At 62.3% G+C, this 14,655-nt stretch overlaps 1 protein-coding gene across 9 annotated transcripts in view; it reads right to left on the reverse strand.

Annotated features, from left to right (window-relative positions):
- KCNT1 (potassium sodium-activated channel subfamily T member 1) overlaps window positions 1-14,655 on the reverse strand; it is a 55,604-nt gene that overhangs the window by 11,983 nt on the left and 28,966 nt on the right. For 6 of the 9 annotated variants that reach the window (XM_019640301.1, XM_019640287.1, XM_019640331.1 and 3 more), the window contains 19 exons: window positions 13,759-13,815; window positions 12,762-12,810; window positions 12,611-12,670; window positions 12,413-12,487; window positions 12,262-12,345; window positions 11,557-11,651; window positions 10,267-10,447; window positions 7,761-7,925; window positions 7,424-7,560; window positions 6,487-6,550; window positions 6,301-6,409; window positions 5,810-5,918; window positions 4,944-5,093; window positions 4,388-4,623; window positions 3,774-3,999; window positions 2,607-2,712; window positions 1,024-1,196; window positions 472-543; window positions 171-305 (listed from right to left, as the gene is read on the reverse strand). In XM_019640301.1, the coding sequence (XP_019495846.1) occupies window positions 171-305; window positions 472-543; window positions 1,024-1,196; window positions 2,607-2,712; window positions 3,774-3,999; window positions 4,388-4,623; window positions 4,944-5,093; window positions 5,810-5,918; window positions 6,301-6,409; window positions 6,487-6,550; window positions 7,424-7,560; window positions 7,761-7,925; window positions 10,267-10,447; window positions 11,557-11,651; window positions 12,262-12,345; window positions 12,413-12,487; window positions 12,611-12,670; window positions 12,762-12,810; window positions 13,759-13,815 (2,283 nt within the window). Of the gene's footprint in view, window positions 1-170; window positions 306-471; window positions 544-1,023; window positions 1,197-2,606; window positions 2,713-3,773; window positions 4,000-4,387; window positions 4,624-4,943; window positions 5,094-5,809; window positions 5,919-6,300; window positions 6,410-6,486; window positions 6,551-7,423; window positions 7,561-7,760; window positions 7,926-10,266; window positions 10,448-11,556; window positions 11,652-12,261; window positions 12,346-12,412; window positions 12,488-12,610; window positions 12,671-12,761; window positions 12,811-13,758; window positions 14,541-14,655 lie in introns of those variants that run through there. The other 3 variants (XM_019640283.1, XM_019640273.1, XM_019640320.1) reach the window with 3 other exon arrangements.

Below are 14,655 nucleotides of genomic sequence, written 5' to 3' on the forward strand. Positions count from 1 at the left end.
ACGGGTGGGGTCAAGGTGGGATGGTCACAGGGGCGCTGCAGTGATGGATGGGGGCTCAGGGAGGGGCCATCGAGGGGGTGAGGGGGGGTGAGGGGACGGAGTCAGAACGAAGTGGTGGTGGTGGGTGAGAGGTACCCAACCTGCCCTGGGTGTGAGCCCGCCGCCCTCACCGGAACATGGTCTGCACGTTGACAATGGTCTTGGCATCAGCCATGTAGTCCTCCTCGGCACTCATGGTGCTCTCCTTGTCCACCACCACCAGGTTGTCGGCGTAGATGATGCCACACTGCAGCAGGCTGTCCAGGCTGGAGAGGCAGCCAGCTGACCAGGGGTCCAGGAGCCCCGCTGGATGTGCCTGCCCCCCCCAGCTGTGGCTCTGCCCTCCCTGGGGGAGTAGACCCTTAACTACTGCTAACAAGAGGGCAGATGCTGGCCTGCTCTGGGCAGCGGAGGCTGGCGGCCGGGCCTTACTTGTCCACAGAGCCCTCCATGTAGTAGACCATGGGGAAGCAGCAGATGGCCTCCAGGAAGTGGTGGTCTGGCCTGTGGGGACAGCAGGTCCTGGAGGTGCCCGTCCTGCTCTGCCCACCTCTGCCCTGGGTGGGCAGGGCTAGGCAGAGCTGGGGTCCCCAGGACTGAGCGCGGCGGGCCTGAGGGGCCTTTAGAGGCCACCCAGGCTGTTCTTACTTTACCCCAGGGGAAACTGAGGCCCCACGGGGTGGAACTTGGCCAAGCCAGACAGCCAAGTCTGGACTATAGCTCTGGGCTGCCAGGCCTCTGGGGTGGGGGGCCTCTAGGGGCTCACAGTTGTGGGGGGGGCAATAGGGACACGAGAAGCCATGAGGGAGGAACATGGAGCACCACCAAGGGCCAGAGGGCGCGGGAGTGGGAGCTGGCGGGGAGCCGGAGCCGGTGGGGAGTTGGGGGCATCTGTACATGGGGAACCAGGGGTGTGCTTTCGGCAGGAAAGACCAGGGGAGGCCCCACCCTGGCGGGGTCTGCGCTGGGGCCGCAGGGCCTCACTTGTTGTCTAGCAGCAGCACGATGGGGTTCAGCTCCTTGCGGGACCTGTAGTAAGCGCGCAGCGGCACGATGAAGTTGTACAGCCCATTCCCGGCCGTCTCGGCCGACACGATGATCAGCTTGTTCTTGAAGCCGTAGGCCTTGGCATCTTCATAGCTGTTGTGCTTGCAGCCCTGCAGACAAGGTGCCAGAACCCACGCTGACCACCGCGGCGAAGCCAGGCTCCCAGCCCCCATCCTTTCATAGCCCGCATGAACCCCTTAGAAGCCTCACAGGCCACCCAGCCTGTCTGTGCCCACAGTGACTGCTCCACGAGGGACAGTCATGTCAGGGAGGGAGAGGACCCTAGGAACACGTGGTCTCAGCAGAGGCAGAAATAAACACGTGTAGTGTGTCCACATGTGTGTGTATCACCGAGATGCCCAGACATTGTGACACCCCAGCAGCGCTGAGCACCCCAAGTGCCCAGTCTTGGTTACTAAGCATCATTTCCCACTAGAAGAAGTCGGCTCCTTAGAGAAGTGAGTGGTTCCAGGACTGGAGCAGAACAAGGGGCGGGGGGCTGGGGGTGCAGGGCGGGCAGGAACACGGTGGGTTGGGAAGCAGGGGAGTATTCAAAGGGTGACGGGACCTGTCGTTAGGGCCCGGACACCAGCCTGGAGGGCCCCCCACCAGCATAACTGGGCAAGTCTGAATATCAGAATCAATACTGACCTGTGATGAATGAGGACATTATCACAACGAGCAATGGGTTACAACCCCCGAATAAGACAAGAACCTGGGAGCCCACAGTAGTGCACGAAGATGAGCGAGAACACACCCGCCAGGCAGGGGAAGGATTTGCACACAGCAGCACGTCACAAGGGATGTGGGGTCAGACCACCGACCGACGCCTCACGCGGGTGGATGTTCGGGGAAGAGCAGCTATTTACCTAGAACCCACGCCTGTCCCCTTGGTGACCTACTAACTGAAAAGGCAAAACCAGAGTGTTTTCCACACTGGAGGACCCTGGCTGAGCCACTGGTACCATGTGGTCAAAAGATAGCGTCACCATGGATGCCACCAGAAGGAAACACATCAGCTCCGGAGGCCCCAAACGCACAAGCTGAATCTTCTCAGAAGAAAACACCTGTGAACCCACCTGTGCTCTCAAAAATGCTAAGACCAAGAGACCCAGTGGAGGGCAGGCCAAGTTCCAGATTAAGAGAGAGCGACAGGACAGCTAAAATGCTGAGTGTGGCTGGGACAGCGTCGCCATGAAGGACAATGGGGGCTATTGGAACAACTGTACATTTTGAGAATGGCCTGTGGGTCAGACACCCGTGTCCTGATTTTGGTGAGCTATGGTTATGACAGGGATCTCCTCGCTTTCAGGAAACAGCTGCTGCAGGGGTTCCCGCCTGCTCCCAGGGGGTTTGGAAAAAACACGCCTCTAAAGTGGAAACAGGCGTCCAGGGAGGAAGAGCGAGCAGGCAGGCAAAAGGCCAAGGTCGTGAGCCAGGGGAAGGGCCAAGGATTTCCTTGTCCTTGCAATTACGACAAAGTGCAGAGTCACGCAGAGCGAGGCCGAGAGGAGGCCTACCTTGTCCAGCCGGAGGCAGCAGAAGGGAGCTTTCACAGGCAGGAGGTGGCACAGGGTGGGGGAGCTGCCAATGTAGGGCGAGTTGGGGGGGTAGCCCTTCACATACCTGGGGTGTGAGATGGACACAGTGTCCTCAGCACGGCCCCCCCACAGCCACGGGCAGCCAGATCTGCCCAGTCCTCGCCCCTGGCCCAAGTATGCCCTGCAGGCCATGCTGGGCGGTCACACAGGGTGCCAGGCCCCACTGACCCATCCCTCCCCGACAGCCTGGCCAACCCCTCCTTGATGCCCCCAGCACCCCAGCCGACAGGTGAACACCGGCCCTCAGCCCCTTCTCGACTCGCTGTCCTGGACCAGGCTGCTGTCCCCAGCAGGCTGCCACCCTCCCTTCAGCACCCAGCACACACCACTGGGGGTGGCAGGCAGCCGCCCTGCCAGGACACTGGCCTGAGCAGAGTGGGGAGGGGCTGGCTTTCGGCTCTTCTCCAGTTGGCTTAAGGGACATGCCCTCAGAGGTAGCCCCGCCACCTGCCCCACAGTGTCCAGGTGCTCTGGCTGGTACCCCTGGATCTTGGAGCTGGTCCCCGACAGCTGGTCTATCTTTATAGCATGTTTACTTCCTCCCAGAGGCAAAGGTCAGCAGAGTGGCTGTGGAGATGGCCCAGCCTGGGAGGAATGGGATGTCCAGGCCGCAGCCGGCCATGACCATTGTCAGAGCACTTCCTGTCTGTGGCCAAGTGGCCAAGAGTTGCTGAGGATATGACAGCAGAACCTGGCCCCAAACTCAGGGCAGGACGACAGCTCGGGATGGGCCAGTGGCCTCCAGGCCTGGAGAGCATGTCACCCAGAGCTCCCCTGTCTGTGACCTCTGCAGACCATGCTGAGGACAGCCACCCCACCGAGCAGGCCGTGGTGTTTGCGTGTCAGGGTCCCAGAAGATTCCATTTGCCAAGCAAGGTACCCACGAAGCTGTTCAGAAGCCACAGTTGAGAGCATGGGCACAGCCCAGGACCCACATCTACGGGCGCCCGGTGCCACTGCCTGCTGGCCTGCCTCTTCCTGGGTGCCTTGCACTCAAGGGGGCACTTCCAGGCCCTAGGTCTCCATCCAGTGGCCCATTCCTTCCTCCTCCCGTCAAAAGCTCTGTGCCCCCCAGGCAACACTCACTCCACCACTGACAGCCCCTCATCATCTGACTGTGTCATCTCATCTTCTGACTGGTCACTCAGAAGGTCGCAGGGCAGCAGGGCCGAGCTGTCAGCCAGCTCCAGGACAGGCGCGATGCTGGGCCGCCGGCTGCCGGAGCCATTCTCTGTGGGCAGTGCCAGCTTGCCGGCCTCGCTCCCTCGTGCCGGCGGGCACTCTGTGTGCTGGAGGTCCATGGCAACAGTCCCTGGAACAGAGTGGCGACTTGGCTGGTAGGCTCTCCCCCAGCCTCTCTGCGGGGTGGTCGGTTCCCAGAGAGGTGGACACAGCTGACTCCCAAGGTCATGGACCCAGGGTCATGTCCAGTTGCACTGCCCTAGGGGAGTCTGGCACCTCTCTGAGCCTCAATTTCCCCCTCAGTATAATGGGGCCAATGGCCCGGACACAGGGTAGCCTCGGGCAGGGCAGGCACCTGGACACCAATGCAGACAAAGTCCCCGCAGATGTCAGGGGTGTCCCCACTGGATGGATGTGTACACTGAGGCCCGAGGACCGAAGAACTGGGTCTCGGCCGGGTCTCCCGCGCCTCCCGCCTGGGCCGAGTCACGCGCCGTCCCCAGGACCTTGGGCCTCACCCACGGAGGCGATGATGCTATGCACCGGCAGGCGGGAGGGGCCCTGGCCCCCACCCGGCCCCGCGAGGCCGCGCCGCTGCTTCTCCTCCTGCTTGAAGATGAAGGCGGAGTTCTCCTCCTTCGTGATGTTGATGTAGAAGCAGGTGTCGGAGGCGGCCAGCGTGTGCCGCGGCCCGGGGTTCAGCAGGATGCTCTTGTTCTCTTCCCGCTTCAGCCCGATGAGGCACACGCCGTACCTGGGAGGGGGAGCGGCGGGATGGGACCACTCGGGGTCTGGCAGGCCTAAAGCCGCCTTCCTCGGCTCCTCAGGGGCCAAGCTCCGGGGCCCTGTGGGGGCGGGGCCCTGTTGGGGGCGGGGCCCTTGGCGGAGATCGCCTCTCACGTGGGAGCCTCCCTTCGCGCCTGATGAAGCCCCGAGGTCAGACAGGGGAGGCCGCGCGCGCTGTGTGGGCAGAAGGGCCAAACGCGGCCTCTGACGTCCGACCGGGAGGCCCCACCCGGCCCGGACGAGGTGGGGGAGCGCGGCCCTAGCCCCGCCCAGCCGCCCCGCACGTACTTCTTGTGGGCGTGGAAGGCGGCGTAGGTGAAGCTCTTGCCCTGGTACTCGCGGAAGAACTTGCTGTCACCCATGCGCACGTGGTACACCTCGTTGCCCGAGCAGCGCCCGTACATGCGCTGCCACTGCTCCGGCGACTCCTGGCCCTCCCTGGGCGGGCGGGGGGTCACCTCAGCGGGCTGAGCTCCCCCCATCAGCCTTTGGCAAGCTTGACCGTGACCCCTGGCCCCTCCCTGTATGGCTGAGCCTCCAGGGTGACCTGAGAGGTCACTTGGCGAGCATTAAAAGGCTGTAAACAACGGTCTGATTCTTAGAGGGTGCCAAAATGTTTTGGGTCAAAACTGGCCTCCACAGCCCATGTGTGCTCCTCCCCTGCCTGGTCCCTGCTCCAGGGCCACACAGGCCACACACGGAGCCAAGGGCGGCATCGGGGCCACAACCTGGTCTCCCCAAGCAGAAGACAGTGCCCCTCGTCAGCCCCAGGGCTCTGCCCGGGTCCCCCCACCCAGGTGCTGTGAACCAAACGCACCTTGTCCCCGAGACCAAGCTCCCCTAGTCAGTGTTGGGCCCAAGACCCAGCTCTCCTGGCCCCCGGCCCCGGCCCTTGCTCTAGGTGGGCCCTGCCTGCAATTCCCAGAAGCCCTTGACCGCACCCCACTTGGCTGCTCAGAGCGCCCCTGCACCTGCTGCTTCCTGAGTGGTCCTGGCATCCTCCACCACGTCCACACCAGTGACCCCCCCACCCCCAGGCATCCAGGCCACTTCCCCTGGGCTGCACACCTCCCGGGGCAGGACCTTTGCCCACTCTACGCCCCCCTTCCCATCACAGGCCTCCCCAGCATGGTGCAGGGTGGGCGGGCACTCACTGGCCACGGGACGTGTGCACCAGCAGGGTGATGAGCGTGGACGTGGCCGGGCAGATGCAGTTCAGGGCCAGCATGGCATACTTGCATTCCTCCTCACACACCACGTGGTCTACGGGCAGGATGGTCAGGGCCGCCTGTCCAGGTCTCCATGACCCCCCACGGCAGACCCCACCCCCAGCACCCCGTCTGCTCAGCTAACTCGCACTCACCTGCTCCCCCAGCTAGGGCACGCCCATTAGGTGCACCTGTCTTCCCCTACCCTTGGCTCCTGCCCTCACTGACACCAGGGCCCCCAGGTGCAGGACTGGCATCTCTAACACCTGGACCTGACGGGGTGCCCCTCCACCCACCCTTGGTGAAGACGGAGCGCCAGCTGTCCCCTGGCTGTGGCTCTGTGTGCCCACAGGCCCACGGTGCTCTAGCTGCCCCCACCCCAGCCCTGGGAGGTGCATACTCACCTGTGTGCACACGTGGCCCCCAAATGTATGTACCTGCGAACTTGACGTGGAACTTGTTCTCAGGCTTGAGGATCTGGACGTAGAGGGGGCAGTTGGGGGCAAAGTCCTTCACAGCCCAGGCCCGCAGGATAGTCTGGTGATCCTGGGGGCAGGGAGGGCGTGGTCAGCGCTGGGCGCAACAGGCGGGCTCTGCGGGGCCTGGGGGCCTGCGGCACTCACCGCCGCCGTGCGATCCACCTCATTGCGGCTGCTGAGGATGAAGCAGGCCTCCCCGTTGTCCATCCTGCAAAGCACAGCGCTGAGCACCACCTGGGCCCGTCCACACGCCTGTCTTGGCTGTCGGCTGGGGGCAGAGGCTGGGCGGGGAGGGCCTGTTGAGACCCCACCTCTCCGTGCTAACAACCTGACCACTGTGGGGGCCCATTAACCAGGGCGGGGCTGGGGCATCAAAGAAAGGGGAGCACTTGGTGGCAAAGACGCTGGACCCCGCCTGCCAGCCTGTCCCCTCCTGGGACAGGCTGCCCAAGGTCTGGGGACCTATGACCAGTTCTGCTCCCCTCCAACCCGAGAGCTGCTGTCCACTCATGCCCCGGCCCCTTCCCAGCACATCACCCTGAAACCCCTAACCTCCAGTGGCCACTGCCTCTCCCACCCCTCAGGCCTGGAGCTGGGCAGTGAAATGCACCCCCTGGCCACTGCCACCTCCAAGGCAGCGGACTCAATTCTTGTCCCCAATTTTATGGGTGAGGCAGTGGGGCCCAGGACTCAGGAGGTGGGCAGGTGAGGGGACCCGGGCCTCCCCTTGGCCTCCACACAACCCACATTTCACCACGTCAGATTCGTGGAATGAAGTTTGATGAGGGGGGTGGGCTCCTGGGAGGTCCCCGAAGTGTGTGGGCACATTCTGGAAAGTTCCACTTAAAAACTCAGTCTTCTTTCCTCAAGTTATCTGTCATCTTGTCTTTAAAAGAAACCCGCCCACAGGCAGGCCTTCCCACCCGACACGCAGCAGTGACCGTCCAACCCCGTCCACTCTGAGCCTCTCTGAGAACCTGGTGAAGAACCTCCCCCAGACGCTGGGCAGGGGAGGGCAGTTCTGGGAAGCCGACCCCGCCGGGTGAGTGGGTTTGCCCAGCGGCTCCATGCCAGGGCTCACTTGGCTCGCATGAGGTCCTGGTCCTTGAGCGCGGAGCCCTGGAGGTAAATGACCCGCTGGGACCACAGGGGGATCTGAAGGACCCTGCGGACCTGGATGTCCATCTCGGTGGGGCACAGGATGACCACGTAATAGTCCTGCAGGCGGGGGGATGGGGTCAGCCCCTATGCAAGCTCGTCCGCCCCTGCCCGCCCTGTCTTCCTAGTGTTTTCAAACCCGCTGCCCCTGGGCTCCAGCCCTCCCTGTGATGGCGGGTCTAAGGGGAGGGAGGCAGTGTGGGGGACACGGGGGAGCTCAGGGACGTGGGGGAGGGGAGGGGCTGTGGGTGGGGCCTCACCTGGAGCCGGGGGTGGGCGTAAAACTCGTTCAGAAAGTCCATGAGCAGGTCTATCTTGAGGGAGCTGACGCACAGGACCACGTGCCTCTCTGTCTGGGCCCGGTGGCGGCTGTAATTCCCCCCGGACTTCTGCCGCTCCATCCACAGGTAGACGAGCTCCTCAAACTGTGGGTGACGGGGTGACAGCGGGTGAGTGCCAGGGGCCTGGCCTGTGGGCTGCGAGGGCCCTGAGCAAGGCACCTGGGGTCCAGCCGTGGGGTGACGACAACACTGGGGAGGGCCCTTCTCCTTGTGGGAGCAGACAGCACAGAGCGGGGCTGGTGACTGGCAGCACATGTAGGGGACGAGGGGAAGAGGGCAGCTGGGCAGGGGCCCCAGCAGGGCAAAGATGGAGCCGTGTCCTGACCACGTCTCAGACTGAGGGTGTGCTCGGCACAGCTCACGCGGGGGCCATGCAAAGGCACAGTGGACAAGCAGACATTGCAGTTGATGCATGTCTAGCTCCCGGCCCAAGGAGGCCAAGCGACCATTAGTGGATACCAAAGTCTGCAGTCTGGACATCCAGGAAATTATGAGACCTTTGGGTCTCCACCAGCACCTGAGACCCATTTTGGAGAAACATGAAAGTGCGATAGGAAAGTCTTAGCCACAGAATTAAGAATCCGGCCCCTGGTATGAAGAAACACGTTCAGGTCCACAGTCACCAGCCCACGTCAAGGCTGTGGGTGATTCGAGGCTGAAGGTCTGGGGACACTATCCACCTGGCCCATGCTTCCTGAATGTCAGCTTCAGGTGCTGGGAGCCATTTTAAATCAGGAAAATGACATCCATAAAAGTGGGCGCGGGGGTGAAGCGCCAGGGCTCAGTGGAGCTGTCCAGGGTGCTGGAGCTGTCCGTGGTGCTGGACCGTCCGGGGCCTCTCCCGGGTCTGACTGCACACCTGTGGGAGGGAGCCTGCCACCGTAAGAGTCCCAGCCTTCTCTGTGTGCAGCACTGAAGTCACTCACTTATCTTACATGTTCATAAGGAACAGCAGCAGCACCCTGTCTGGTCGCCTGTACTGGGCAATGTATTGTGTCCCCTTGAAATGACATCATCTTATTGAGTTTATTGAGCTCCTACTGGATTCTGGCGACAAGATCCCGTGGACCTGAAGCACAAGACCAGTTTCACAGCCGGGGGGAGTCCAAGTCCCCAGCTTGATCCCTGAGGCCCATGCAGGGTGGGGACTGACGGCAGACTCTCCCGAGCTGAAGCCTCACCTGCCACAGGTGTGTGGCTCTGAGCCTCAGTTCCATCATCTGCAAAATGGCATGGTGTGCCAGCCTGCCAGGGCTGTGTTGACTAAATGACCTACCTGGAGAGGGTTCAATAGTGTCCCCCAAAATTCACGTCCACCTGACCCTCCGAATGTGACCTTACTTGAAAGTAGGTCTTTGCAGATGTAACTGGTTGAGATGAAGTCAGGCAGGATCAGGGTGAGCCCTAAATCCAATGCTGGTGTCATAAGGAGACGAAAGGACACGGAGAGATACACAGTAATAAGCCATGGAGTGACGATGGAAGCAAGGACTGGGGCCATGTGGCCACAAGCCACAGCCAGCCGGCAGCACCAGAAGCTGGAACCACCTGAAGCAGAGCCCCAGAGAGCCTCTAGAAGAAACCAGCCCTGACCACCTTGATGCCAGGTGCAGCCTCCAAACCCTATGGTTTGTGGTGCTTTGTTGTGGCCGCAGCAGGAAGCCAGCACACTAACGTGTGACGACACTCAGACCTGAGCCGGGAGGATGCCGTCAGCTGTCCTCCCTACTACCTTCCAGGAGAGGCATTTCCAAGCTGGCATTTCACCTTTATTCTTCTCCAAGGATATAAACTGGCGACTATAGTCCCGTGGAAGAATGAAGGCGATCGGGACCATCCCCTTCTATCTGTGACCAGACGCTCAGTATTTCCAGACTAATGAGGAGGGGGCAGGCAGCTGCCCCAACAGGGAGCACCTGGAACCAGCTGGCGCCCTCTCCAGGCCTCCAATTGTCATGGCTGACCTCTGATGGGGGCTGGGCTAGGGTCTTGCCCACCACAGCTCAGCCAGAAGATTGGCCTTGGTGACAGGTGACAGGGAAGCAGCTGGGGGGGCAGTGGCAGGTGTGCCCACATGGTCCTAACAGCAGCTGCAGCACCAGCTGAGGGCCCACAGGAGACTGTCAGCCCCTCCTGCTCCACACCCTGCACACGGCACCCAGAGACCCACATCTCCCCATTGAGAGAATGCTACCACCCCCACTCACTGCACTGATGGCCGTGGGCCTTGCTACTCACCAGATCCCCCAGTAGCCCATGGTAGGGTCCATGTGAAGTGGGGCCACCCCTCCCTCTCCTGGCCCCACCTGGGTCTCCGCCTGGCTGCCCCTCCCTGGAACGCCTCGTCAGCGCCCTCCTCTGGCTTTGCCCCTCATGGCCCTAGCGGCGGCTGCCCCCTGATGGCTGGAACGGGGGCGGGGCTCACCTGCAGAGGGAGCACCACCAGCGCCACGCAGATCATGATGACCACCAGCAGCTGGGACGGCCAGATCTTGGGCGTCACATCGCCGTAGCCCACGGTGGAGAAAGTGACAATGCAGAAGTAGAAGGACGTCAGGAGGGACAGGTTCTCGCCCGCTCGCTCCAGGTGCTGGATGCCACAGGTCCTGCAAGTCCGAGCGGTCAGGGGACTGTGGGCGGGGCCTTGGCCCCCTCTGAGCTCCTGGGGTGAAGCTCTGCCTCCCCATGAGACCCCGTCACCCAAAGACTGAGCGATATGTCACCGGCTCACCCAGAGGCACAGGGCTGAGCCTGGCTGCCCTTTCACCGACAGGTCCCTGCCACCTGGACCAGCTTGGCCAGTGCTTCCCGCCAGAACCCGCACACCCAGCATGTAGGGCTTCCCTCTGGACTGTCACTTCCTGCCTGGTGGCTCTTTTGAGGCCCCTGGAAAATTCACTGGGAGTGTGGCCAGAGATGTAAGGGTTGAGTGTGGACCTGGGGGTCAGTCGGGGTGGCGTGGCCCCCAGGCTGTGAGCACCACAGGCCACCTCACCTCTCAAGGCCTCAATCTCACCCAGGTCAGATGGTGTGAGGCACTCAACGCCCTGGCGGCAAAGAGCTGGACAGTCCTTCCCGTGCCCGACCCTGAGTCCCTGTCCCCAGACTGGGAGGTGCTAACGGCAGGGCCTGGGGGCCCATAGCACACACCATGGAGTAGCACGCAGCGGTGCACAGAAAGCCCCCCCAGGCAGACGGGTGGACTTGCTGGCTGCTGGGGTAGTGGGCTGAATCACCCTAGGGACGCCCTGCCCGGCTCTGCTGAGGTCCACGTGTGTTGGGAGGAGTGGGGAAGGGAAGGCAGGAATCCTGCCCTGCGTCCGATGGGGGATAGCAGGTGGTGAACAGCCTCACCAGGACCAGGCAGGGCTTCAGCATGAGCACTGGCAGATGTGGGGTGCCAGGAGCCCCACCTTTCATTCTGGCTGCTCCCAGACCTTGCTCTCAGTTGAACCTCATGCCAAAGGGTCCCTACCCGGCTAAGGGCTAGCGGCCAGGGGCTGCGGAGCTGTGTCCCAAGGCACCGATCAGGAAGCCAGACTGGGGTCTCCCCAGGTCTGGGGTCGTGGACTCTTAGCTGCCTTCTAGTCCCTGGTGCCAGCTGGGCTGCCGTCTGCCACCCTGAGGCCTTCCTGGTCTCTTGGTCACAGAGGCTGGTGCTGCCTGCGTGACCTCTGGCTGGCGTGCGGGCTGTCACCTGGGCAGTGGCACTCACCCTGTGAAGAGCAGGCATAGCAGGGTGCAGAAGAGTATCAGGACCTGGTTGAACATGGCCGACTGCGTCCGCAGGATGGCCCGGTGGAAGTCGTTCTATAGGACACAGCGCGTCACTGCCGGAGCCTGGGATGCCACGGAGCCCCGGGCCCTGCCCACAGCCGGCGTGTCTCAGATACACGTGTGTGGAATGAATGGAGAAGAACGCCTCCTGTCCCCCCACGGGGGTGCGGAGTGGGGGCTGAGGGCACAGGTCAGAGGCCACGACCTGAGTGCTGTACCTCGCTCTGTAGTTAGCCGGGAGGGGACCTGGGCTTGGAGGGGCTGGCTGCTGGGGACAAAACAGCCCTCACGCTGCCTGCTGACATTTCTGCAAAAGGGACCTTGCTTAGACACTCAGCAGGGCTTTTCATGACCCCAGTTTGTGTGTGGCCCTGGGCCACGTGGTTCTGGCTTTTGTGGCCCTAGACCCCGTTCATGTGGCCTCGGTTTGTCCTCATCCAGCCACTGATTTCCCGGGCTCAGGAAAAGCTCTGGGTGCATCTCTCCGTAGTGACAGAGATAACGTGTTGCAATTGTCACCCGGGCCTCCTGGGGCACCAAGGGAAGTGGTCAGCGCCGACAGGCCAGGGCTGGGGGTGTGGTAAGCCGCCCCACGGGGATCCTGGGGGGCCACACAGAGGCAAGGTGGGGCGCCCCAGCTTACGATCATGTTCTCCAGCGCATGCTTGGCCAGCCAGCAGTTCAGAAACACGGGGATGAACAGATTCCTCAGAGGCGCCCAGAATATCTGTGGGGGACACGGGTCAGGGGCTGGGGGTCCCTGCGGCCCCTTCCTCGGCCGGCAGCTCACCCACCGTGATGATGAAAGGCAGCGTGTTGATCATCTCCAGCACGAAGGAGACACGGAAGATCTGCTCCCAGATGTTGCCCTGGGAGCCAGGCGGGGAGCATGGAGGGGCACAGGGTGCGGGGTGGGGAGAGAAACAAACAACCACAGGTCAGGAATGCGGCTGGCGGCTGGGGAGGCGGCCGGGCAGGGGTGGGGCACTCACTTTGTAGCTGAGGTAAATGAGAAGCATGGTCTCCAGGAAGCTTATTATGGCCACGGTGACCTGTAAGGAGGGCAGAAGTCTTAGAGAGGGCCGGGGAGGGGCTGGAGAAGGGCTGAGACCACCCAAAGCCATGCCCTCCCTACCCACTCACCTGAATCGCCCACAGAGCCATCTTCCTTTCCACCCACAGGATAGGTGCCCTGGGGAGAGAGGGCAGGGAGCCTGGGTAGGCATCCCTCAGCTACCCAGGCCTCTGCTGACCCAGGCAGCTCCTCGGGCCAGACTGAGGGCACCCGCCTTGCCCTTGCAGGGGATGCAAACTCCGTGGGAAGAGAAGGCTCCCCGAGAAAGGAGGCTGAGCAGGGCTGCCCCGGCAGGTCCTGCGAGGCCGGGGCCGAGCTGTCCCACGTGGCATTAGGCTGCAGGCCAAGTCCCCGTGGCCCAGATGGCCTCCCTTTCTCTCCCCAGCCCCTGGGGACAGGCTCCTACAGGTGTCACTGAGCAGAGGTGCTGACAAGTGACCCTCTCGTTTTCCTGACCTGTTTTCCTGGCAGGGCTACTGTGAGCTGAAGTGACACGGGGAGGGGTGTCCCTGCCAAGACACAGCCTCTGCACCAAAGCTGGTTGTTGTAAAAAGCAGGACCAGGGCCGCTGGGCAAGGCTGAGGGCCGAGGGAGGGGCAGGCTGAGTGCTGAGAGGGGGCAGTCCCTAAATCTACGTGTTGGAGGATGGAAGGAAGATGAGCCCTAGCAGGTCGTGGCCAAGCCCCGGGGACACGTCCTAACTTCTGGACCAGGCACACCCGGGTGCTGGGGGTCACTTCCCAATGCTCCGCTGGGGCACCCTTACTCACAGGAGGGTCTGCCCTGTCTCCCCGCTCCCCAACTGAGCATCACAGAGGTGGGGCCTGGCCGGCTTGAGGTGACACTTCCAGTTCTTAAATTGCTCCCAGAGCGCTCAGGTGCCCTGCAGGGACACCCCCACTGCTGCCCGCCACTTGCTGGCCTGGGGTCAGCTGGACATGTCCTCAGGGAACCCAAGGGCTCACAGGCTGAGGCTGGGCACCCGTCACATGGGGCCGGTCAGTGTGAACCTCCATCCCCCCACCCCAGCCCTGGGCCTCCACGCAGAGCCGGCTGTGAACTCACCAGTTGATCTCCGAGGACGACTCGTTGAAGGTGTACTTCTGCTTCGGGCAGCCCCAGCTGTGGAGAGACAGAGCTGGCCCGGCTGCAGCCCTTCCCGGCACTGCCCCTTCCCACGGCTGCTGTAGGGAGTGTGCGGGGCACCCTCTCCACCACCCAGGGTTAACACCCCGCATCTCGGACAGGTGTCTGTGCTCTAACACTTGGGTGATGAGGCAGCCTGCCCCCATCCTGCAACTCCCAGGGAGGGTCTCTAACAGCTGTGGGGCAGGCAGCACTAGGAGGTCACCCCACTGTGATGTGAGAGGTGTGCCCAGGAAGGGGCTGGGGTTCCTCCTGGTCTGATGGTAGGCTGCTGGGGAAGAGCTATACATGGCCAGAGATGCCACAAACAAGGCCAGACAACGACCATGAGACAGGAAGAGAAGCCAGCTCCCACCCATGGTGCTGACTCCCAGGGGCACATCCCTAAGTGACTCCTGAGAAAAAGCCACCCGGATGCCAGGCTGTTGAAAGGCGACAGGACACATGTTACTTAGCAGACATGCTAGTGCTGCCGCAAAACTTAACCAATGCTAGGGCCGTTGACCAAGGGGACCTCACTCTAGCAGAGCCCATGGTGACAAGCTGCTACCTACGCCTTATCTCAACTGCCTCATTCCCCCTGAGCCTCACTGTGGCTGTTAAATTCAATGATCACAGAAGTGGATGACCGTCTGTCCTCCCATTCATCCATCCTCCATTCTCCATCCACCCTCCTCCAACCACCATCCATCCACCATCCTCCATCCTCCATCCACCCTCTATCCATCCTCCATCCACCCTCCATCCACCATCCTCCATCCTCCATCCACCATCCATCCTCCATCCACCCTCCATCCACCATCCTCCATCCTCCAT

Source organism: Hipposideros armiger, unplaced genomic scaffold, assembly GCF_001890085.2.
Source record: "Hipposideros armiger isolate ML-2016 unplaced genomic scaffold, ASM189008v1 scaffold_3, whole genome shotgun sequence".
NCBI lineage: Eukaryota > Metazoa > Chordata > Mammalia > Chiroptera > Hipposideridae > Hipposideros > Hipposideros armiger.